Source organism: Panthera tigris, chromosome A1 (genome assembly GCF_018350195.1).
Source record: "Panthera tigris isolate Pti1 chromosome A1, P.tigris_Pti1_mat1.1, whole genome shotgun sequence".
Lineage (NCBI taxonomy): Eukaryota > Metazoa > Chordata > Mammalia > Carnivora > Felidae > Panthera > Panthera tigris.
The window spans coordinates 208,558,271-208,582,160 of record NC_056660.1 but is presented as its reverse complement, the minus strand read 5'-3'; the positions used below and the strand labels follow the sequence as shown (position 1 = coordinate 208,582,160).

The window sequence follows — 23,890 nt, the reverse complement described above, 5'->3', positions numbered from 1 at the left end:
TAAAATCTTTGTTTTCTACTTAGAGATATTCTAAACCATATTGGCATTTCATGTGGTAAAGCTAGAGTATAAAGCTATAGACATGAATGCCAGCTCAGTTCATTTCTGGTTGTGTCTTGTTCTTGACAGGAACTAAAGATTCTATTCCTAGATCAAGTGAACAGCTCACCTGCTACTGTATATTTAATATCCTACATGAAATAAAGTACTATTTTTATATTACAAATAGAAGTATTTCTCTTCTAGAATGTTTTAAAATATCCCAAAGAAACCTATAACACATAGTAAAACAGATAGCAGTTTCCATTTTTAAATTAAAAGTTTGGAATTGCCTCTTTTTTTCCAAACAGAAAAACAATGTGTAGGACCTTCCTGTCTCTGAATACTTAATACATTATTCTGTTAATTTTTATGTCAGCTACCTATGCACCTCTTTCAAAGCAAGATGACATGTAATTCATAAAAATAAGGGCCAGTCTCAGCTATGAGTATAAATTTTTTTTGTGAAGTAGCATTCTTCTGTTTTTTTTTCCTTTTAGTTGCTATACTTAACATTTTGATTTTTTATCATTTATCAGTTTTTTCCCTAGATTTGTATTTACAACTAGATGAATTATTAAAATACACTAGTGATGTAATTTTTGTTCTTCCTTGGTTTATTTTGTAGGTTTCAGGAGGAGAAGATGAAATACAACAACTACAGAAAGCATTGCTTGATTACTTGGATGAAAACACTGAGACTGATCCTTCACTAGTGGTAGGAATATTTTCTCCCTTTTTTGGAGATAACACATCAAATTCAAATTGGGTCTGAAAGAAAATTGGGAAGTGTCATGAAGAGGAAGGTTGTTTGGAATCCTGATCTTTTATTTAAAACAAAGGGATACTTGATGATGTAAATTAAAGAGAATGGTTATGGATTGATTTGTCTTACGGAATTTTGATACAGATATGTATTATATAAAAATGGTGTGAGAGGGGAAATAGTTAGAAATCTTTCCATAAGTTATCTTTGAGACTGAGGTAGGTCATTGCTCCTCACAATGGACATGGCCCAGGTGGTGCTTGAGATGATCTATGAGCGTATAAAAAGAAGCTATTAGAATTTTATGTGTGTATTTCTTTTTAAATATAATCCTTAGTTCTATTTTTATGTATATTGTGCATCCAAATTATTAGTATAATAGGCTCATATATAAGATTTATAAACCATATTAGAAAACACTGTGCATGTATTAGGGCACTTTGTTTTGTTTTTTTAATGTTTATTTATTTTTGAAGGGGAGAGAGACAGAGTATGAGCAGGAGAGGGGCAGAAGAGAGGGAGACACAGAATCTGAAGCAGGCTCCAGGCTCCGAGGTGTCAGCACAGAGCCCGATGCAGGGCTCATACTCACAAGTTGTAAGATCATGACCTGAACCGAAGTTAGATATGCTCAACTGACTGAGCCACCCAGGCACCCCAGGGCACTTTGTTTTAAGTTTATTTATTTTGAGAGAGAGAGAAAGAGAGAGAGTGTGGGGGAGGGGCAGAGAGAGGAAGCAAGAGAACCCCAAGCAGGCTCTGCACTGCCAGTGCAGAGCCCAGTATTGGACTTGATCCCACAAACTGTAAGATCATGACCTGAGCCAAAATCAAGAGTCAAACGCTAAACTGAGTGAGCCACCCAGGCACCCCAGTGTACTTTTTAATTTTTTTATTTTTATTTTTTACTGATGGGATATGCAGGATAAAGAGGTTGGAGGTAACTAAGCTATTTAGTCAACTACTGCACGTTTTTAGTCTACATTGAAAGGAACAAATAATAGATGTGCCTCCATGTTAAAATGTTTCAGTAATAATTGGCTATGTATTTCTTGAAGAAGTAAGGTGGTATTTTGAAAGTAAATGGAATCTTGTACCTTTGGCATCTTATCCTATTCTAAACTTTTCCAGCTGACATATCATCTGTCTAATTTTAGTGACCTATGTGTGATGCTTTTTTCTTTGTTAAGTAATTGATGCTTGTCTTAAGTGTTAAAGCAAAATAATAAGTTTTATATCATTCAGATATTCAAACCTTTTGGCTTTCTTAAAATTTGTTTTTGTCTGCTACAAGTTGCTTTAAAGTACACCTGTATATTTATTCCTGATAGTGAGCACTTTATCAGTGGGTTGGAAATTTCATTTAAAAATTCTCTTAATTTTATCAAGCTCAGATCTTACCTATTTTCTTTTTAGTTTTCTCGTAAATTCTATATAGCCCAGTGGTTCCGTGACACAACTCTGGAAACAGAAAAAGCAATGAAATCACAAAAAGATGAAGAATCATCTGAAGGAACACATCATGCGAAGGAAGTTGAGACAACTGGTCAAATCATGCATCGAGCTGAAAACCGGAAAAAGTTTCTTAGAAGCATTATCAAAACCACACCTTCTCAGTTCAGCACATTAAAGTAAGATCCAGAGAGAAAGCATCTTTACTTTTTCAGTTATCTCTTTGATATCTATCTACTTTGCAAAAAGCTTAAAAAAATAATTTAATGACTTTTTGTTGTAGGATGAATTCTGATACTGTGGACTATGATGATGCTTGTTTGATTGTTCGATACTTGGCCTCTATGAGGCCGTTTGCCCAGAGCTTTGATATTTATTTGACACAGGTAAACTAAACCAGAATTCCTTGTACAATGATACTGATTTTTCTGATTATGGATATTTGTGGAATAGCGTATGATGTCTATTCACTGTTGAGAACAGATATTTTAAAAGATCATGAGAGTAGCATTTGTTTCTGTGTTCCATATTTGTTAAGATGTCTTTTTTTACATGCCTTTTACTTACTGATTCACGTTTTACAGATAAATGGATATATGTATAAATATACATATATGGTATAGGTAGACTAGTTGATGTTATAAAAATAAATTACTCAATTACCAAATTATTACTTAAATAATACTAAATATTCTGAATTAGGTACTCATAGCAAGGTTTTAGTGGGGCTACACGTCCTTGCACATGAGCATAGCAATGAAAAAACAGGTTTAATTGAGAATGCCAAGATAAAGAAAAGGCCTTAAAGTATAGAATGCCTCAGTTACTATACTGACCTGTAAGTTAAAACTTTGGATCAGTAAGATAACATCTTCTACCCATGTAAATATTAAAGGGAGGTAAATCCAGTATTTATTTTCATTTCTTTTGCATGTTTTCATGTATATTTTGTTAAATGTTGTATGTTCTAAAATTTGTGAAAATACCGATGTTTGCTCGGCAGATCCTTCGAGTTCTTGGTGAAAACGCAATTGCCGTTCGAACAAAAGCCATGAAGTGTTTATCTGAGGTTGTTGCTGTAGACCCCAGTATTCTAGCAAGGGTAAAGAAGAGCACAAATGATTCTTCTCATTTGACTATTGCATTCAAGTTAAGATATTAGCTCTACTTAGTAGTATAAATTATATTTTCTTTATTTTCCTTTAGCTTGATATGCAGCGAGGAGTTCATGGACGATTAATGGATAACTCCACTAGTGTTCGAGAAGCAGCAGTAGAATTATTAGGTCGATTTGTTCTTTGTCGACCTCAGCTTGCTGAGCAGTATTATGATATGCTGATTGAAAGAATTTTGGTATGTTGTTTGGTCATTTTTATTATGATTCATAAATATAATTTTGCCTTTCTTGTATCACATTTTTTTAATTATTAAGCTAGAAAAGTAAGTATCAATTACTTATTTATATTGCCTAATCTCTATACTATAGCATCTTTCTAGAGGAGGACATGTTCCCCACCTCACTCCTCACCCCCAAAAACCTGTCCATGTTTATTTTACACACACACACTCTAAAGATAGTTTAAACCAGAATGAAAATTAAAAGCTAAGGTTGTAACTCTATAGTGCTGATTCAGTGGGTTGGAAGGCAAGGGAAAGCCTACAGGTAGATACTCTTGGTGCCAAGAATCAAATCTAGAAAGTGGTGGCTGGACAGCAGAACATTGGGCAGATTCTAATCTCCAGTCTCCCAGATTTAGAAAGTAGGAAAAATGTTCTCCATTCCTACCCTACCTTGAGCTAAGCTAAGGATCCTAACAATTGGACAGAGTACCAGCAGGGGAAGGGGACACAAATTTCAAGCCCAGCTCAGCCATAGGCCCAAACAAAGAACTGAGGAAGGACAAGTTTCTTTTTTTCTTTTCTTTTTTTTTTTTTTTTAAATGTTAATTCATTTATTGAGAGCAAGACAAGAGCACAAGTTGGGGAGGGGCAGAGAGAGAGGGAGACACAGAATCTGAGGCAGGCTCCAGGCTCTATGCTGACATGGGGCTTGAACCCATGAACTGTGAGATAATGACCTGAGCCGAAGTTGGACACTTAACCAGCTGAGCCACCCAGGTGCCCCAAAGGACATATTTCAAGAGGAGGACTGCTCGATACTATAAAACAAGTCATTGTTGTTGAAAATTGGGACTCCTTTTTTTCAGTTAACTCCTCCATTTTAATGATGCAAGTTTACAATGAGTAAATAATAGGAACTACAATGGCATAAATATTTTGGACAGGAACCTAGAATAAATTTATATGAATGTATATAAATAGGAACAATTATTTTGTTGACAGCTAAGTGCAGAATTTTGGTATCTGACAATATGTTTGGATCCTTTGTGTGTTATCTGCATGTTTCTTTAAAGCTGAATTATGACAAGATTTAGATACCTGCGTTATAAACCAGAAAGCCCTTTGAGTCTTAAGAACAAACTAAAGAAATACTATTCTAAGATAATCCTTTCTTGTATGTCATGGAATTCTCTGGTCCTGAAGCCTTTCCCTGGAAAATAAAAGGAAACAGGAAACACTGATGTTACAAAATATCTGTGGAATCTCCACATCACCCACTGCAAGCATATTGACTTCTGTAACTCAAAAGAAATGCATTAGGCACAAGATTAGGTATTCCCACAGTGACAAGAGTTTATCACCTTTAGTCTAGTGTCAGAATATTATATGACTAAGAGTTAAAGATAATTACAGCTTCAACTAGCATAAAATCTTGATTGAAACAAAGAATTTAAGAGTGCAATAAACTTTTTCGTGTTAGTGCTTCTTTTCAAGAATGAAAGGCAAAATCAATAGGATTCTCAAATTTGGAGAATCAATAGGATTCTTCAAATTTAATGAAATCCGATAGCATCTACCTAAGCGATATATTCTAAAATATTTTAGTGATTGTCAGACTATATAATGGAAATAAATATGCACATTAAGTGTCCAATGCTTTTTATTTCTAAAACGCTTTAATTATTGAAAATTTGTGAAGAGTGGTAGTGCAGTGAACACTCATGTATCTAACACCATATCTATATTTTTTGCTAAATTAGTTTAAATTAAATCACAACATTTTGCTGTTTCCTCCATGTATACTTCAGCCTGCCTCTCCAAAAGTGTGGGTACTGTTCTTATAAACAAAAACTGTTAATCTCACCCAACCAAATTAACACTCCCTAAATATCCTGTAATAACCAGTTGATATTCGATTCTCCAGTTGTCCCAAAAACTGCAGGGGGAGTTTCTAGTTTACCTTTTTTTTTTTTTTTTTTTTTTTGAACAGAATCCAGTCAAAGATCATACTTTGCATTTGGTGATCAAGTTTTAAAATTTAGAGTACTCTCTTTTATAGACTTCCCCCATTACATTGACTAATTTAAAAAGACCAGGTCAGGGGTGCCTGGGTGGCTTAGTCGGTTAAGCCTCTGGCTCTCGATTTCAGCTCGAGTCATGATCTCGTGGTTTGTGGGATCGAGCCCCTTACTGAGATTTGTGCTGACAATGTGGAGCCTGTTTGGGTTCCCCTCTCTCCCTCTGTCTCTGCCCACCCCCCCCCCCCCCACATGCTCCTTTCTCTCTCTCAAAAGTTTAAAAAAGAAAAAAAAAAAGACCAGGTCAGTCTTGTTATTTCCTCATGGCTTTGTTTAATTTGTTTTTTTGTTTGTTTCTTTCTTTTATTTTCTATGAACTGTAACGTAGTGACAGTGGTTTGATTAGATTTAGGTTTAACATATTTGTTAAAAATACTTCATATGCTGTTTAAGTGCCAGGCGCTATTCTAAATGCTTTTAATTTGTTATCCCATTTAACTTTGACAAGTTTATATTCTAGTGTCATGTTCAGTGTTATTCAGTATTTTTGCATGTATTGGATATCATATTATAAAAGTAAAGCAATACAGTAATCCATGTTTGAGTAACATTAATAAGAAAGAATATAAAGAGGAACTATATAGACCATCTTTATCACGTTAATAAGTATTCAATGTACTGCTTGTTGGTATTTATTTCCTGATTTCATTTTATCACATTTCTTACACCTGAGCATATTGAGCTTTCTGATATTTAAAAATACTTTTCTGTTCTTAGGATACTGGTATCAGTGTCAGGAAAAGGGTAATAAAGATTCTAAGAGACATCTGTATTGAACAACCAACATTTCCAAAAATTACAGAAATGTGTGTAAAAATGATTCGCAGAGTCAATGATGAAGAGGGCATTAAGGTAAGATGAAATGATGACTGTTTTAAAGTTCATTTTTCATTAACGTTTTAAATAATTTAAATGTTTATTATAGCTAAATTTTGTAAAATATGTGTAACTATGAAAAACCTTTACAAGGAAATCAACATTTTTAGATTATCAATTCAAAAATGACATACTTCCATACATTTTTATTTCTAAATCTTGTATGAATAAAATCTGATCTTTCTCAACCAGTTCAATTATATTTAATGCCATTGTAGTGATTACATTATATGCAGCAAGTTTATTACCAAATTAAAGTTACTTTATTTTTTAAATGGTATGTACTTGGTTTTCTAAGTTAAATACTTTGTTGAAAGTGTAAACCTCAGTTCATTCGTGAATTTATACATATATGATGGTCCCAGTATTTTTTTGTTTGTTGTGTTTTTTTTAACAGCTTCCCCCCCCCCTCAAAAAAAAGTAAGAAAAATGTTTTTTAGTTGATGAAAACATTTGTGGGGCACCTGGGTGTCTCTGTCATTAAGTGTCCGACTTTGGCTCAGGTCATGATCTCACAGTTTGTGAGTTCGAGCCCCGCGTTGGGGTCTATGCTGACAGTGCGAAGCCTGGAGCCCACTTCAAGTTCTGTGTCTCCCTCTCTCTCTGTGCCTCCCCTGCTCATGCTCAGTTTCTTTCTTTCTCTCAAAAATAGAATAAATATTTAAAAAAAAAAAAACAACTTTGTGTACTATGCAGATATCACCTATTTAAAATTTTTACCAATTGAAAAAGATTATAATTTTGAAAAATTAATTGATGATTGTTTTCAAAAATTGAGAAATTTGTGCCAAAAATTTCTGGTAGTTTGTGCTTTGATTCGTTATTTGTAGCTTTGTTTTTGGCTTTTTTTTTTTTTTTTTTTTTTTTTTCATGAACAGAGATCATGCTCTACCAATAGAGCCAGCCAGGTGCCCCACCTTTGTTTTGGATTTTATTTTTTATTTTTTATTTAAAAAAAAAAATTTTTTTTTTAACGTTTATTTATTTTTGAGACAAAGAGAGACAGAGCATGAACGGGGGAGGGGCAGAGAGAGAGGGAGACTCAGAAGCAGGCTCCAGGCTCCGAGCCATCAGCCCAGAGCCCGATGTGGGGCTCGAACTCACGGACCGCGAGATCGTGACCTGAGCTGAAGTCGGACGCTCAACCAACTGAGCCACCCAGGCTCCCCTGTTTTGGATTTTAATGAAAATTTGGGATTGAGAATTTTGCCATGTTTGTTGTAGTTGTGTAGTTTGAAATTTTCTTTTTTCTAGAAATTAGTAAATGAAACATTCCAAAAACTCTGGTTTACTCCAACTCCACACAATGACAAAGAAGCAATGACGAGGAAAATTTTAAACATCACTGATGTGGTAAGGACTCGAACAAGGGTGTGGTCCCTGTGGGTACAAACCTAGTTGAGGCCTCCCTCTCTTACACAGAGAGAGACAATGATGAGATATTTGTTAATCTTGACATTTAATACTACAGTGGACCCTTCAACTGCACAGGTCCACTTATACATGGATTTTTTTTCAATAAGTACAGTATAGTACTGTAAATGTATTTTCTTTTACGATTTTTAAATAACATTTTCTTGTCTCCAGTTTACTGTAAAAATACAGTCTGTAATTCATATAACATATGTGTTAATCAACTTTATGTTATTGGTAAGTTTTCTGGTCATCAGGTTATTAAAAGTTAGGTTTTTGGGGAATCAGAGTTATGTGCAGATTTTCAACTGTGCAGGGGGTCAGCATCCCTAACCCCTGCATTGTTCAAGGGTCAGTTGTACTTCCCTTACATTCTGGAGATACTCAAGGGATGCAAGGAAGATGAGATTGGTGTTTCTGCATAGCCCTCCTTATTAGCATTTGTTGATTTAAGCACTGATACTGAAATTCTCCAGATTCCTCCAGTGATTGAAAACTGACAGGGGAAGGAGAAGTAGATGAATAGGTAACAACAGCCCAGGGATAGCAGCCTAAAATGAGATAGTACTTTTTCAGAAAACGTGAATTAAGATTAGTTTCATTACGTTTAATTATACACATAAGCTATAAATATTTTTTGCCCAGAATACTTTTTATGTTTTGAACATAAATTTTCTATTATCAATTATAGATTTATCTCTCTTTCACTCATATCTTTATATCTGCTATCTAGAAGGAAAATAATAAGCAAACATTTCTATTTGTGTTGTTTTAAACCTTACGCGTTTTTCTGACCAGTACAAGTTACTATTCAAAATGTAACACCATGTTTTTAAGTTTCTATTTAAATTCCAGTTAGTTAACATACAGTGTAATACTAGTTTCAGTTGTACAATATAGTGATTGAACACTTCCATACGACACCTGGTGCTCATCACAAAAATGCACTCCTTAATCCCCATCACCTATTTCATTCCTCATCCCCCAACCCACTTTCCCTATAATATCGTATTTAATTTCAATATATTAAACTAATTTCTTGAATGTATTCTAAGATATTTTTAGAATAAAATTATTTAATATTGGTAAATTATTGGCTTACTTAAAGAATAGTTTACTTTAAAATAATTTTTTTAATTGAGACATTTATTTACCTCACACTAAATCATAGCAAAGTTTTTGTTTTTTGTTTTTCAGATTTTTAAGTAAATTCTTAATTTTGATAGTTTCACCATATTTTCCCACTTAGGTTGCAGCATGCAGAGATACTGGATATGACTGGTTTGAGCAACTCCTTCAAAACGTGAGTGTTATTTTGACTCTTGATAACAGATAACATGAAATTTAATAGAAGGGCAGTTCTTTGTAGATTTTATGATTTAAAAGAACCTTTTCAGTTATTTTTAAGTATTTGCCTTTTGGTAGGGAAAATTTATTTCAGTTTATTAAGCTGAATGTTTTGGTTAATATCCCTATTTAAGCAATTATTCCACTGACTGTTATAAATAATTTTTCTAAATCAGTAGTTGAAATTCTATCTTCACTTCCTTCCAGATATTTTTTTTTCTTATCCCTTTAATCTATATGATAAACATGAGATTTACAGATTTACAGATTGCATTAACTGTATATTTACATTATTTTGCTTGTTATGAAATGTGTAGAATTTCCTGTAATAGTGCAGAATTAAAGCATAATTAGTGTTCTTGAAAAATTTCATATATGGGAATATTTATCTCCCAATGAATTTTTTTATTTCACAAATTTTTAAATAGAAATACCCATCACCCAGCTTCAAGAACTGTCAGCATTTCCCTAGCCTTATTTCATCTCTAATCCCTCTCCTTTCATTTTTTTATTTTTATTTTTTTTGGCTGTAATACTTTTGAAGCAAATCTCATACTTTATATCATTTCACCATAAACGTTTTAGTATCTATCTCTAACAGAAATTACTGTAAAAAATAACCAGAATATCATTATCATCTGTATCAAAACAAATATTAATGTTATTCCCCCCAACTCTAATACTTATTTCAATGTTCATATTTCCCTAATCGTCTCAAAAATGCATTTGTATAGTTAGTTTGCAGTTGCTTTGGTTGATATGGCTCTTATGTCTCTTAAATCTATGCTAGTCGATCCCTCACGCCCCCCTTTTCCTATAGAAATGGAAATGTGTTTTCCTATAGAATGTCCCACATTGTAGATTTCATGGATCTTTTCCTTCTAATGTCATTTAAGTTGTTCCTCTATTCACCATTTTTTTCTGTAAACTCTTCATTAGATCTAGAGCCTTAATAATATTGAAGTTCAATCTTGGGCGTAGGGGACAAGAATACTTCACAAATGATGCGAATAATACAGCGTCACAGTAGGAGGCACATAATGTTTAGTCATCCCATTTTCAGTGATCTTTCAGTTTAGGTGTTGTCAACCTGGTGCACCTATTATAATGAGTCTATTCATTTTTAATATTAGTGTGAGTGAATAGATTTGTATGCCTTTGTATTTCAATTTATCTTAATCATAATTCTTTTTGAAGTTTAGATTGTCCCATCTTTGCCCAGTGGTAGTCCCTCCAAGTTGGTCTTGTATCCTTTTGATATAACCTTGTTACTCTTTTGTCACCTGATTACTTTTTGCCTCTACAAGGTGACCTGACTTAACTTGTATATTTTCTGCCCCAAACCTGAAATCAGCCATTTTTCCAAAGAGCTCTAATCCCTTTGGGTAGAAGAATCTGGATGCCATGGATGTCCTTTGCTAATGGGTTATCATAGCTTTGGGCCTTTTCCAAAAGATAGAGCTAGAAAACATATATTTTTTAGAAAGGCAAAAATAAATCAAGAATTTATATTGATTTTTCTTTATTCAAATTTAAGATTATGCAAGTCTCCTTCTTTGATTGTATTATTCTTTCCTTTAGGCTAAAAATCTTAGTTCCAAAGGAAAGGAACATAATTTCTTATTTGCTTTGCCCAACTAATATTAACAGTAACATTATTGGATACAGTTTAAGATTTCTTTACATTTATGTTTATGTATAGTCCACTAAAAATATATTATTAAGTCTATCTTGGGGTGCCTGGGAGGCTCAGTCAGTTATGCATCCAAGTATTGATTTTGGCTGAGGTCATGATCTTGTAGTTGTGGGGTCAGGCTCCATGCTGGCAGTGCAGAGTCTGCTTGGGATTCTCTTTCCCCATCCCCCACTTATGCTCTCACTCTCAAAATTAAAAAATAAACATTAAAAAAATACTTTAAAAAAATTAGTCTATCTTGAAATAAATTTTTTCTGTTATATCAAAAATCTGCTGTCTAGTTAAGTCCATTTGTTTTTGTTCACTTCTGTATGTTTTGCAGTATTTTTAGTAATAAAACTAGCGATATTTTTAACAGTCAACCAAAATTGTTTTATTGAGGCACAATCAAGATATATATAGAATATCACCCTTAAAAGCTTCTTCGTGCCTCTTTGTAGTTGTTCCTCTTCCCTTGGCCATAGGAAACCACTGGTCTACTTTTTGTCACTGCAGTTAATACCTTTTGTCCAATTTCATATCAGTGGAATCATGCAGCATGTAGTTTTTTGTGTGTTTGTCTTGTCCTCTTTTAATTAACAGAATGTTGCTGGTATATTAATATTAATTTTTATTGCTGGCTAGTATCAATAGTATAGATGTATTATAATCTCTTTATGAATTCACAAATTTATGGACTTTTGTGTTCCCAGTTTGGACTATTCTGAATAATGCTGCTAGGAATATGTGTGTGCCAAGTTCTTATGTGGATGTGTGTTTTCATATTTCTTGGGTAAATTCCTGAGTGATTGCTGGGTCATGTGGTGAGTGAGAAACTGCCAGACTTTTTCCAAAATGGCTGATCCATTTTGCATTTCTACCAGCAACATTCCATTTGTTCTACATTCTCACCAATACTCTTGGTTTTTGTCAGTATTTTTAAGTTTAGCCATCTGATGGTGTGGAGTAATATGTTGCTTTAAAAAAATTTTTAAGATGCCTTTTTTAAACATCTTCATGGTATTTGCTTATGTTCTTCAATCTATGATATCTTAGGCTCTCTTCCTAAATCGTCTTCCATAAATCATCTTTTATTTCATAATTTTACATAATGTATTTGGTATCATTTCCCTCCTAAGTCAAATAATTAGCTCTGTATTACATAGCCTTATAACTATCTTAGTTATATTTATGTCAGCCATTATTCCAAAGGGGACATAATTTCTAGAAGACTCTACAACCACATATTTCATTTAATAATTACAATAAATGAGTAAGAATTAATTGTAGCTGTCAGAAATGTCATTATTTAGTATTCCAAAAAAGGATCTAAGGTAATATCCGTATATATTATTGGAAAATTGAAAACAGAAAGGAGATGACTAGATTTATAATCTCTTAGCAGTAAGTTTTATGTTTCTTACATCTTTACTTTCTAGTCTTCTTTAGCTAGTTGTTCATTCAGTCCTTTAATCCTTTCTCCCTATTATGTAACTTCTTTAGTTTCTGACAAGTTTAGTTTACCAATGACACTGTGACTTTGTGATAGTTATTAGACTAGCAGAATTTAGTTTAATGAAAGAAGTAAGGCTAAAAAATATTTATTATAGATACACGTTAACAGAGACATAACCACTCTTAATGGTTGTAGCAACATACATGCATAAATTTTGAGAGGCTAGGAAGGATATAGAGAATGTACTGCTAGAAGAATCATTGGAAATTCTTGAGTCAAGAATAATTAGCACACATGGGGGCACCTGGCTGGCTCAGTTGATAGAGCATGTATCTGTTGATCTCAGGGTCATGAGTTTGAGCCCCATGTTGTGGGTAGAGTTTTAAAAAAAATTTTTTTTTAATTTTTAAATGATTATTATTTTTGAGAGAGAGAGAGTGCAAGCAGGGGAGGGGCACAGAGAGAGACACAGAATCTGAAGCAGTTTCCAGGCTCTGAGCAGTCAGCACAGAGCCCAACACAAGGGCTCAAGCCCATGAACCATGAGATCATGACCTGAGCCGAAGTTGGACGCTTAACCGACTGAGCCACCCGAGCACCAAACCCACCCCTTCTTTTTTTTTTTCTTTTTAAAGAATAATGAGCACCAGGATGCCTGGGTGGCTCATTCCATTTAGCATCTGACTCTTGATTTTGGCTCAGGTCATGATCTCACGATTCATGGGATTGAGCCCCATGTTGGGCTCTGCACTGGCACCATAACAGCCTGCTTGAAATTCTCTCCCTTTCTCTCTCTCTGTGCCCCTCCCCTGCTTGCATGCTCTCTCTCAAAAAATAAATGTTTTTCTAAAAAAGAATTAGCATACTTAACTATTTCCACATGAGCTCATTTACCTATTCCATTCTCTTTAGTTTCTGCTATTTCTCATTTTTATTGTTTTTGTGTTGAGTGAGTTTCTTATATGTCATTGATTTCCAATTCATGGAAGTTTTTTTTCTTTTTTCTTTCTTTCTTTCTTTCTTTCTTTCTTTCTTTCTTTCTTTTTTTTTTTAAGGAAACTTAGAGTACTATATGAAACACCTTCAAATTCAGACATGCCCCAAACTCTGTCTACCAACTAAATTTTGTTAGTATGCTATGTATACACACACTTTAAATATATGCAGATTTGTTCCCTATAATTTATAACCTTTAATGAATTCATAGTTTTAAAACTTTTAATGATTCCATAGGTTTTTGTCATTTTTCAATAGCACATAAAAGAAAAATTTCTATCATGAAAGTCCTTAGATAGGTAGATAGATTTTTTTTTTTTTTTCTAAACAGTAGTCCATTTAGTTTAAACCACTATGACAGGGTACACAGAAATTGAATTGATTTTCTAGTGCCACTCAATGGTCCTTTTTTAGTTTATAAGAAAATATAAGCAATGAAAAACCTTGAATAACCCATATTTCATGCATTCCTGGCCTTTGTAATCTAAAATGAGATCTCCTTAAAGTTTACAGTCAAATACTTTAACAACCAATGGATGATTAGGAAAACTAATATATTCATATAATTTAATAGTACTCCACATCATAAAGGAACAGACTACTGAAACATACAGCAACTTAGATGAATAATGAAAACATTACACAGAGTAAAGAAGACTTACACATAAGAGTCATATTCTGATTCCATTTATATGAAGTTCTAGGAGAGACTAAAATTCATCTATATTGGAAAAACTCAAAGGAGTCGTTTCAGAGGGCCAGGAATTGACATGGAAGGGACATGTATTGGGTTCTCCAGAGAAGGAGAACCAATAGAATACTGAGAGGAGGAGAGAGAAAAGGATTTATTGTAAGGAATTGGCTCATTCAGTTATGGAGGCTGTCTGCAAGCTGGAGGCTTAGAACAGCCCCTGGGTATAGTTTAGTTTGTATCTGAAGGCCTGAACCAGGGTAGCTGATGGTATAAATCCCAATTTGAGTGCAAGAGGAGACTGATGTCCCAACTCAGGTAGTCAGAGAATAGTTGATTTCCTCCTTTGTCTACCTTGTGTTCTATTCAGGCCCTCAGCCGATTGTGTGATGACCACCCACATTGGAGAGGGTGATCTGCTTTACTGAGTCCACGAATTCAGGTGCAAATTGCATCTAGAAACACCCTCACCAGTACTCAGAATTTTTTTTTTAACCCAGAAGTGATGTTTAACCAAATAATCAGGTATCCCTTGACCTAGTCAAGTTGACACATAAAATTAACTATCACACATCCCCTTTGTCAACATGGCACCTGTGTATATCTCTTTAAACCATACTTCATTTCCAAATAACAATAACGAGATCATAGTTCCATCTAACATGATACAGCTGTCCTGCATACAGCTGAAAATGCACTAACATCTTTCCCATAAGAAAAAGTAAAGTCCTTGAGTGATGTTTACTCTTCTCCTGATACCCAGTAACTTAAATACTATAATTAACAACACTTAACTACTATGATATGAAGTCTATACTTTTTATGTCATATGGTAGGGGAATAAAAGGGGAGAAAAAGTGAGCAGTGGGAGGGAGCCATGGTGTCAGACTGGGGTAAAAAAAGGCGGGGGAGGGGGCGTTATTTGCTCTTTCTCCACTCCTCTTCTCTTCTCCTCTGTCTCTGGACACACACACACACACACACACACACACTATTCATAACAAAATAAGTAGGAAATGCTTATGACAATTAAAATTCTCGCTTCTATACCTTGTAATGTGGTCACTCACTAGGAGTTAATTGTGAGTGATGCCCCTCCCATTTCCACCCCTTGAAAATTCCTAGACTGTGAATCCTGGTAATGGGCTAAACAGTGCCATATATTGGATGCTGATTCAGAGCATATAGAGCCTCCTGTAGAATCTTGCCTCATCCATGCAAGATATTGCCACCTATCTGGTGCTATACCTGAGTCTTGAAAAGGCCATTCCATGTTCTATCAAGCCAGCTCCTTGATTGATAAAAAGTAATGCTGTGTAGAATACCATGACAGTGTATAAGGCATTCTAATACAGCTACAAGTGGTAGTTTTAGCAGAAGCACTGCATGAAGAGAAGGCAAATCTGTATCCATTGTAAGCATCTGTTCCAGTAAGAACAAAATGCTGCCCCTTCCATTATGGAAATCTACCAGTGTAATCAACGTGCTTACAAAGTAACTGACTGCTCATCCAGGGAATGGTTCAGTGGTTCCACATCAGGGATTTGGTGTTGGTCTCTACTGCTGACAGATTGGCACTCAGCAGTGGCCATGGGCCAGCCACATTGGCCTTCCCGAATAGAAATCTGTGTTCCTGAATCCATGTGTAACCACCATCCCTGCCACCATGGACAGTTTGTTCATGAGTGCATTGAGCAAGAACAAGAGTAGTTGGGGAGAGAGGCTGATATCCTCAGAGAAGGTACCTACAGAATGGAGTCCTCCAGTCCACTTGATTATTTAAATCCTCCTCTGCTGAGGTCATCTTTTGGTGAACATTCGTGTGGGACATAAATATCCTTATATTTTGTATGCATTCAGAGATATCTATCCACATGCCTCTTTCCTAAATTTCCTTGTCACTAACTTTCTAATCATCTTCCTTCCAAGTCCCTAACCATCCAGCCAAACCATTGGCCATAGCCCATGAACCAATATGTAATCACATATCTGGTCATTCCTTCTTCCAAGCAAAGTGAATAGCCAGGTACACTGCTCGTAGTTCTGTTCATTGGGGGAATTTCTCTTCACCACTGTCCTTCAAGGATGTCCCAGACAGAGGCGATGGTGCTACAAAATGTCCACTTTGGAATGGTCCTACATATTGTGCAGACCCATTTATAAACCAGGCCTAAGTCTTCTCTTCCATGTGAGTTGATCTCCGGGAACTCCCCATGAAGCCATAGGTACAGGCTGGAAGAGAGAAAGGCAGTATAGCAGGAATAGGAACCCATAGACATTTGGGCTGCTTCTTCCTGTAATTTACTTATACCCTTTAGATGTGCTCTCACCCAGTCACATATATACCACTTCTGTTTGATGCTGCTGCTGTGCATACCCAATTTTATGTCTTGGTGAGTCAGGTAATACCCAGTTCATGATGGGCAACTCAGATCACATGGTAATTTGGTGGCTCGTGGCTAAGCGTTCAGTATCTGCTAAGGCCCAGTAGAGGCCAAGAGCTCTTTTTCAAAAGGAGAGTAGTTATTCATGGAGGACGATAATGCTTTGCTCCAAAATCCTAAGGGCTTGTACTGCATGCAGTCCACCTATGGGGTCCTGCCAGGGACTTGAAACAGTATCCCTATCTGCCACTGACACTTAAAGTACCATTGGATCTATTGGATCATCTGACCCATGCTGCAGAGCAACTTGCATAGCAGCCTGGATCTCTTGCACAGCCTTCTTCTGTTCTGGGCCCCTCTCAGCACAGGCAGCATCTTGGGTCACTCAGTAAATGAGCCAGAGTAATACACCCAAATGAGGAATTTGTTGCCTCCAAACTCCAAAGCCCACTAGCCATTGTGCCTCTTTTTTTTTGGTTATATATAGGAGACGCCAGATGCAACAACTTATCCTTCACTTTAGAAGGGATAGCTTAACGGAGCCCACACCACTAGGACCCCAGCAATTTCACTGAAATAGAAGACCCCTGAATTTTGTTGGATTTATTTCCCTACCCTCTGACACATACAAGTCTTATCAATAAGTCTAGAGTGGTTGCTATTTTTTGCTCACCAAGTATAGTCAGCATAATATCATCAATGTAATGAACCACTGTGATAATCTTATTAAAGGGAAAGGTAATCAAGATCCTGCAAACTGAATTATAACATAGGACTGGAGAGTTAATATACGCCTCACGTAGGGCAGTGCAGTGTATTGCTGGCCTTGCCTGCTGATAGCAAAGTGCTTCTGGTGGCCTTTGATGAGGATGGAGAAAAAAGCATCTGCCAGAAGGTGCCAGGTAACCAAAGAATGTATTAATTTGCTCAAGTAATAATACCTTATCTGGTACAGCAGCTGCAGTTGGAATCACTACCCGTTAAGCTTATGCGAATCCACTGTCATTCCCCAAGATCCATCTGTCTACTGCCCAGGCCGAATGAGCGAGCTGCATGAGAATCTGGTGGGAATTATCATCCTTGCATCCTTCCAGTCTTTGATGATAGCACTAATCTCAATAGTCCCTGGTGTAATGTAGTATTTTGACTTACTATTTTCCTGGTTCATGGTTTCCACTTGGCCTTTCCCACCGTAATAACCCTCACTACACAGATCAAAGAACCAATGTAGGAATTCTGTCAACTGCTGAGTATATTTATTCCAATTTTGTGTTTTGGTGCTTGGAAATAATCATAAGATGAGTTTGGGGATCCAGTGGACTCACTCTGGAACAGACAAGAGTTATACCTCCATTGACCACCAGACCTCTAACCACCCACCCTTCACTCTGAGCCACAGCGATCTTTAGGGTCTCTTGGAATTAGTGTCAGTTCAGAACCAGCATCTAATAATCCCTAAAAGGTCTGATAATTTCCTTTTCTCCAATGTACAGTTAACCTGATAAAGGACCATAGGTCCTTTTGGGGAAAGTTGGGGAAAAGATTAGCAGTATATTTTCCATAGAATATGGGGCTCCTTCCTCAAGAGGATTTCTCAGAGAATGCTATGGACTGAATGTTTATATGTCTCCAAACTTCATATGTTGAAGCTTAATCCCTAGTGTGATATTAGGAAGTGGAGCTTTTGAGAGATCATTAGGTAATGAGGGTGGAGCCAGCATGAATCAGAATAGTACCCTCCTAAGAAGAGACACAAGAGAGATCTGTCTGCTCTCTGCCAAATGAGGACATAAGAAGACAGCCATCTGCAAGCCAGAATGAGGATCTTCATCGGAATATGCTGGCACCTTGATTCCAGAACTATGAGAAATAAATTTCTGTTGAAGTCACCTACTATGTGGTATTTGTTATAGCAGCAAAGACAGAAATTGGAAGCTAAGACCAAGCTAAGACAGAAATTGGAACCAAAAGTAAGATGCTGCTGAAACAAATAATGTGAAAGTGGCTTTGGAATTGGGTAATCAGTAGAGACTAGCAAAGTTTTGAGGTGCATGCTAGAAGAAGCTGATACCGCTATGAAGAGACATTTAAAGGCAGTTCTGATGAGGGCTCAGAGAGAAAAGCTGTAGGGAAAGCTTTTGTCTTCTTAGAGAATAAATACAATCTTGTACAGAATGTTGGTAGAAATATGGACAGTAAAGGCCATTTTGATAAGGTCTCAGGTAGAAATGAGGAACTTGCTATTGGACAACAGAGAAAAGGCAGTCCTTGTTATAAAGAGGCAAAGAACTTGGCTGAGCTGTGTTCTTGTTGTAGTGTTTTGTGAAAGGTAGAACTTCAAGCATGAGATTGGATATTTAGCTGAGGAGATTTCTAAGTAAAGTCTTTAAGGAGCAGTTTCATTTCTGTTTATAATCAAATACCGTCTCTGTCTCTGTCAACCAGTGAATGGATAAAAATAATGATATAGCCTCACAATTTAATAGTATTCACATCGTAAAGAAACAAACTGATGATACATACAACTTGAGCACAATAAAAATATTATGCAGAGTGAAGGAAGCCTTACACAGAACAGTACATATTCTGATTCCATCTATATGAAGTTCTAGGAGAGGCAAAATTAATCTGTATCTGAAAAACTCAGAAGAGCGATTGCTGGGTTCAGAGATTGACTGGAAAGTAACATGAAGGAACTTTCTTTTTTTCTTTCTCTCTCTCTCTCTCTCTCTCTCTCTTTCTTTCTTGCTTTCTTTCCTTTTTAATGTTTTATTTATTTTTCAGAGAGGGAGTGGGGGAGGGGCAGAGAGAGAGAGGGAGATGCAGCAAAGCAGGCTGTAGGCTCCAGACTATCAGCATAGAGCCCTATGTGGGGCTCAACCCCATGAACTGTGAGATCATGACCTGAGCCGAAGTCAGGCGCATAACTGACTGAGCCACCCAGGTGCCCCAACATGAGGGAATTTTCAGGGATAATGGTAATGGTCTATATTAGTGGTTCTAAAAGTTACTGAGATTACCTGCAACTTGTTAGAAATATGAGTTCTAAGGCTTTACCTCAATAACTCTAAGGTGGGCCCATCATTCTTGTGTTTTAATGGTCTCTCCAGATGATTCTGATATAAGCTAAAGATGTAGATCACTGTTCTGTATTTTTTTTTTTTAAGTAAGCTTCACACCTAGCGTGGAACCCAGCATAGGGCTTGAACTCACAATCCTGAGATCAAGACCTGAGCTGAGATCAAGAGTTGGACACATAACCAACTGAACCACCCAGGCGCCCCTTTTAATGTTTTTTGTTTTTTTATGATCTGTATCCTGATAGGAGTTTGAGTTGTAATGATGAATGCACTTAACAAAACTGAGCGAATATATAAGTCATTTCATGTAAATTTTATCTCGAAAAGGAAAAGGAGGGGGGGAGTATATTGTCTATAATTTACTTCGCAATGTATCAAAAATAAGATGTATAAAGATGTGCGTATGTACACACATCTTTGTATGATATACATGCATTTATGCATGTGTAAGTGTAATGCTGGTTTAACATCAGTGTGTGTGTGTGTGTGTGTGTGTGTGTGTGTGTGTGTGTGATTTAACACTAAAGAAGAAGAAATAAGTAGTCATTTCAGGGACACAGGGAAATTTTTTGATAAAATTTAATGCCTTTGAATGATAACTTCCAATAAGCTAGGAATAAAATATGACAGAGTAACTACAAACTAAAATGAAAATCATGCAAAATGGAAAAATGTTCAGAGAGATCTCATAAAAAAAGAAAAAAAAAATAGTCATCAGGGGCCCCTGGCTGGCTCAGTAGAGCATGTGGCTCTTGATCTCAGGGTCATGAGTTCGAGCCCCACATTGGGTGTGGAGCCTGCTTAAAAAAAAGAAGAAGAAAAAGAAGAATACCATAAAAAATGAAAAAGAAAGGAAAAAATAGTCGTAAATATGTTGAGATGATTGTAAAATATATGTGGAAAAGCAAAGAACTGAAGACAGTTGTCATGTCTGAAAATGCAGGAGCACTACCTTGCCTTACAAAATATAAGGACTTAGTTTTAAGGATACAGTAGTTAAGATAGTGTGGTACTAAATGGACCAAAGGAACAAGATGCAGAGCCCAGAAATCAGCCTCCACATAGAAGGGGTATACTCACTATAAAACAGAAGTGGCACTGCAGTTAATGGGGGGAAAGATAGACTTATCAGTAAATAGGGCTGGGAAAATTGGCTTATCCATAAGGAATTTTTTTTTTTTTTAGATAGAACTACCTTATGACCCAGCAGTTGTACTGCTAGGAATTTATCCAAAATATACAGAAATGCTGATTTGAAGGGGCCCATGTACCCCAGTGTTTTATAGCAGCACTATCAACAGTCACCAAATTATGGAAAGAGCCCAAATGTCCATTAACTGACGAATGGATAAAGAAGATGTGGTGTGTACACACACACACACGCACGCACACACAATGGAATACTACTTGGTGATGAAAAAGAATGAAATCTTGCCATTTGCAACAACATGGGTGGAACTGGAGGATACTATGCTAAGCAAAATAGTCAGAGAAAGACAGATATATGATTTCACTCGTGGAATTTGAGAATCTCAACAGATGATCATAAGGGAAGGAAAAATAAGATAAAAACAGAGAGGGAGGCAAACCATTAAGAGACTCTTAAATATAAAGAACAAACAGGATTGCTGGGCAGGGGGTGTTGAATGGGTAACAGGCGTTACTGAGGATACTTTTTGAGTGCCGGGTGTCATATGTAAGAGATGAATCACTGGGTTCTATTTCCGAAGCCAAAACTACACTGTATGTTAACTAACCTGAATATAAATTAAAAAAGAAAGAATTGATTTCTACTTTAACTCAGTAATCACATCATATAGATTAAAGAAAATCTTTAAAACTTTTAGAAGAAAATATATGTGAATATATTTTTGACCTTTCTGTAGGGAAAGATTTCTAAAGGATTTCTTAAACAAGTTCCAAAACCATTAACCTTAAAAGATTGATGAATTTCATTGCATTAGAATGAAGTACAATTTTTTAATCAAAAGACATCTTAACACAAGTCACAAACTAGGAAATGGTATTTGGTACACATGTGTAAGAAAGGATCCTTAGAGTATGTGAAGAACTCCTCTCCTACAAATCAACATAATTTTCCAAGTAGGAAAATAGGTAAAAGTCATGATTAAGCATTTCATACAAGAAATAGCATATATGGCCTATAGGGTGTTCAACCTCGTTATTAATATGGGAAATACAAATCAGTACTATATCTTACACCCATTTCATTGGCAAAAATTGAGAAATCAGGTGATAACAAATGATGGAGAAGAGATGGATTAAACAATATCTCTTTACTACTAACTGAGAAAATACAACCAAATTGAAAAAATATAGCATTATTTCATAAAGTTAACATTTATATATCCTGTGACCTAGCAGTTCCACCTGAAGGTATATACCCAAGAAAACCTCGCATATGTGTGCCAGGAGACAGATAAAAAGAGTGCTCGTGCCACTAAAAAAGTGTAATTAACCTGTCTTCAGAATAGATCAATTAATTGCAATATTGACACACAGTAGCTGTTGTATAGCAGTTCAAATGAATAAAATGTAGTCATTTGCAACAACCTGGATTACAGTTAGGGACATAATGTTGAGTGAACAAGGCAAGACTACAGAAGACTACATCCACTATAATACCTTTTAGAAAGTTGAAAATGAAACAAAATTATGAACAGTATACAGCTGACACCATTTTTTAAGCAAAAAAAAGTTATAAAATTCCTGATAATGGTTACCTTGAAGTGAAACAGAAAGATGGAATAAGGGAAAGGGGAGTGCATTGGGAAATAAAGGTTTATGGAAATGTTCTTGAGTTGGGTTCACAGTAAGTAAATCAATTAAAAGGGCACATAGCAATATGTATTTATACTATTGTGTACACTTTATATCTTGGAGAGGAAAAAACAAGAGGGGATTATTTTCTGCTCCTGCCTGGAAGAGGCTAGCATGCAGTTTTAATAGCTGCTTAAGGAATTGAGTTATAGAGCAGGACAAGGAGAATTTGCTGTACAGAGAAAAAACTAAAAATTGAAATTTTCTTTATTTCTTTAATTTGAAGAGGATGAGGGCAGTGTATGCATTATGTTATTCTGATTGCTGTCAACTGTTTTAATCATTCATGCATCTTGTAGTGAAGGTTTAAACTTGAGCTTTCCAATATTAGCCACATGTGTTTTTTAAACTTAATTTGAATTTTTATTTGTATTTAATTTTAACTCCTCAGGCGTACTAGCCACATTTCATGTGTTCAGTAGCTGCATTTGTCTTGTGGCAACCATATTGGACAGCACAGATACAGAACATTTCCATCATTGCAGCAAGTTATATTGGACAGCACTGGAACTCTTCATGAAAATCACATATACACTTCAACTTCTTTATAGCCCAAAGTTGTATTTGCTAATCTGTATTAAGAAAACATATACCTTAGATGACTTTACAACTGACCTGTGATTGTAAAAGTTTGAATTGGTTTTACTTTTTGGCCATAGTTAGACCGATCTTTTCTCCTCATCTCATCATTCCCAACACTTTTCTAACATTGTTTATTAATAGTTTGGCAAAGGATAATACAGAAAAGAAATCTAGCCTATGTTTTATAATTTTAAAATTTAAGATGCAATTCAGATGAAGTTATAATTATATAGAAAGTATAATTAACTCTTACTTTTTTGAGATATCAAAGGATTTGAAATAATGAGGAATAGAATTCTAATTCTTCAAAATATTTCAACTAGCATTGGGCATTAAGGAAGGTCACCTTTCTCATTTCTCTCATATCGTACCTCAGTTCCTACACACAGCAATTTAAATACTCCATACTAACATCGCTTGAAAGTATTTATAAATTACTGGTTTATAAGATATTTTAAAACATTTGCTATATATTTTTGTTTATTTGCATTTTCCATATTGTTAATGACAAATTGAAAAGCTTATTACTTATGGACACATTTAATGCGTTTATATTATTATTGCCTAATGAATAATTATACTGGGATTTTTTTTTTATATATATACATATATAGTTGTTGAAGTCCGAAGAGGATTCCTCATATAAACCTGTGAAGAAAGCTTGTACTCAACTTGTTGATAACCTAGTTGAGCACATTCTTAAATATGAGGAATCTCTAGCTGGTAAGACATTTTATATATTGGTCATTAAGTTGATTTTATAAGATATTTTAAAATACTTTGGGCACATTTCTCAATTTTGCCTCTGGTTCTGCTTAGCCTAATAATTAACTACTTCACTTTTAAATGAAGGTGGGTTTTTTTTGTTTGTTT

The 23,890-nt window shown here is 35.4% G+C and overlaps 1 protein-coding gene across 5 annotated transcripts in view; it reads left to right on the top strand.

Annotated features, from left to right (window-relative positions):
* NIPBL (NIPBL cohesin loading factor) overlaps positions 1-23,890 on the top strand; it is a 199,135-nt gene that overhangs the window by 147,257 nt on the left and 27,988 nt on the right. For 4 of the 5 annotated variants that reach the window (XM_042996367.1, XM_042996384.1, XM_042996378.1 and 1 more), the window contains 9 exons: positions 668-757; positions 2,222-2,436; positions 2,541-2,643; positions 3,261-3,359; positions 3,464-3,610; positions 6,394-6,528; positions 7,807-7,905; positions 9,215-9,268; positions 23,632-23,740. In XM_042996367.1, coding sequence (XP_042852301.1) covers positions 668-757; positions 2,222-2,436; positions 2,541-2,643; positions 3,261-3,359; positions 3,464-3,610; positions 6,394-6,528; positions 7,807-7,905; positions 9,215-9,268; positions 23,632-23,740 — 1,051 coding nt within the window. The remainder of the gene's footprint in view (positions 1-667; positions 758-2,221; positions 2,437-2,540; positions 2,644-3,260; positions 3,360-3,463; positions 3,611-6,393; positions 6,529-7,806; positions 7,906-9,214; positions 9,269-23,631; positions 23,741-23,890) is intronic. The other variant, XM_042996370.1, reaches the window with a different exon arrangement.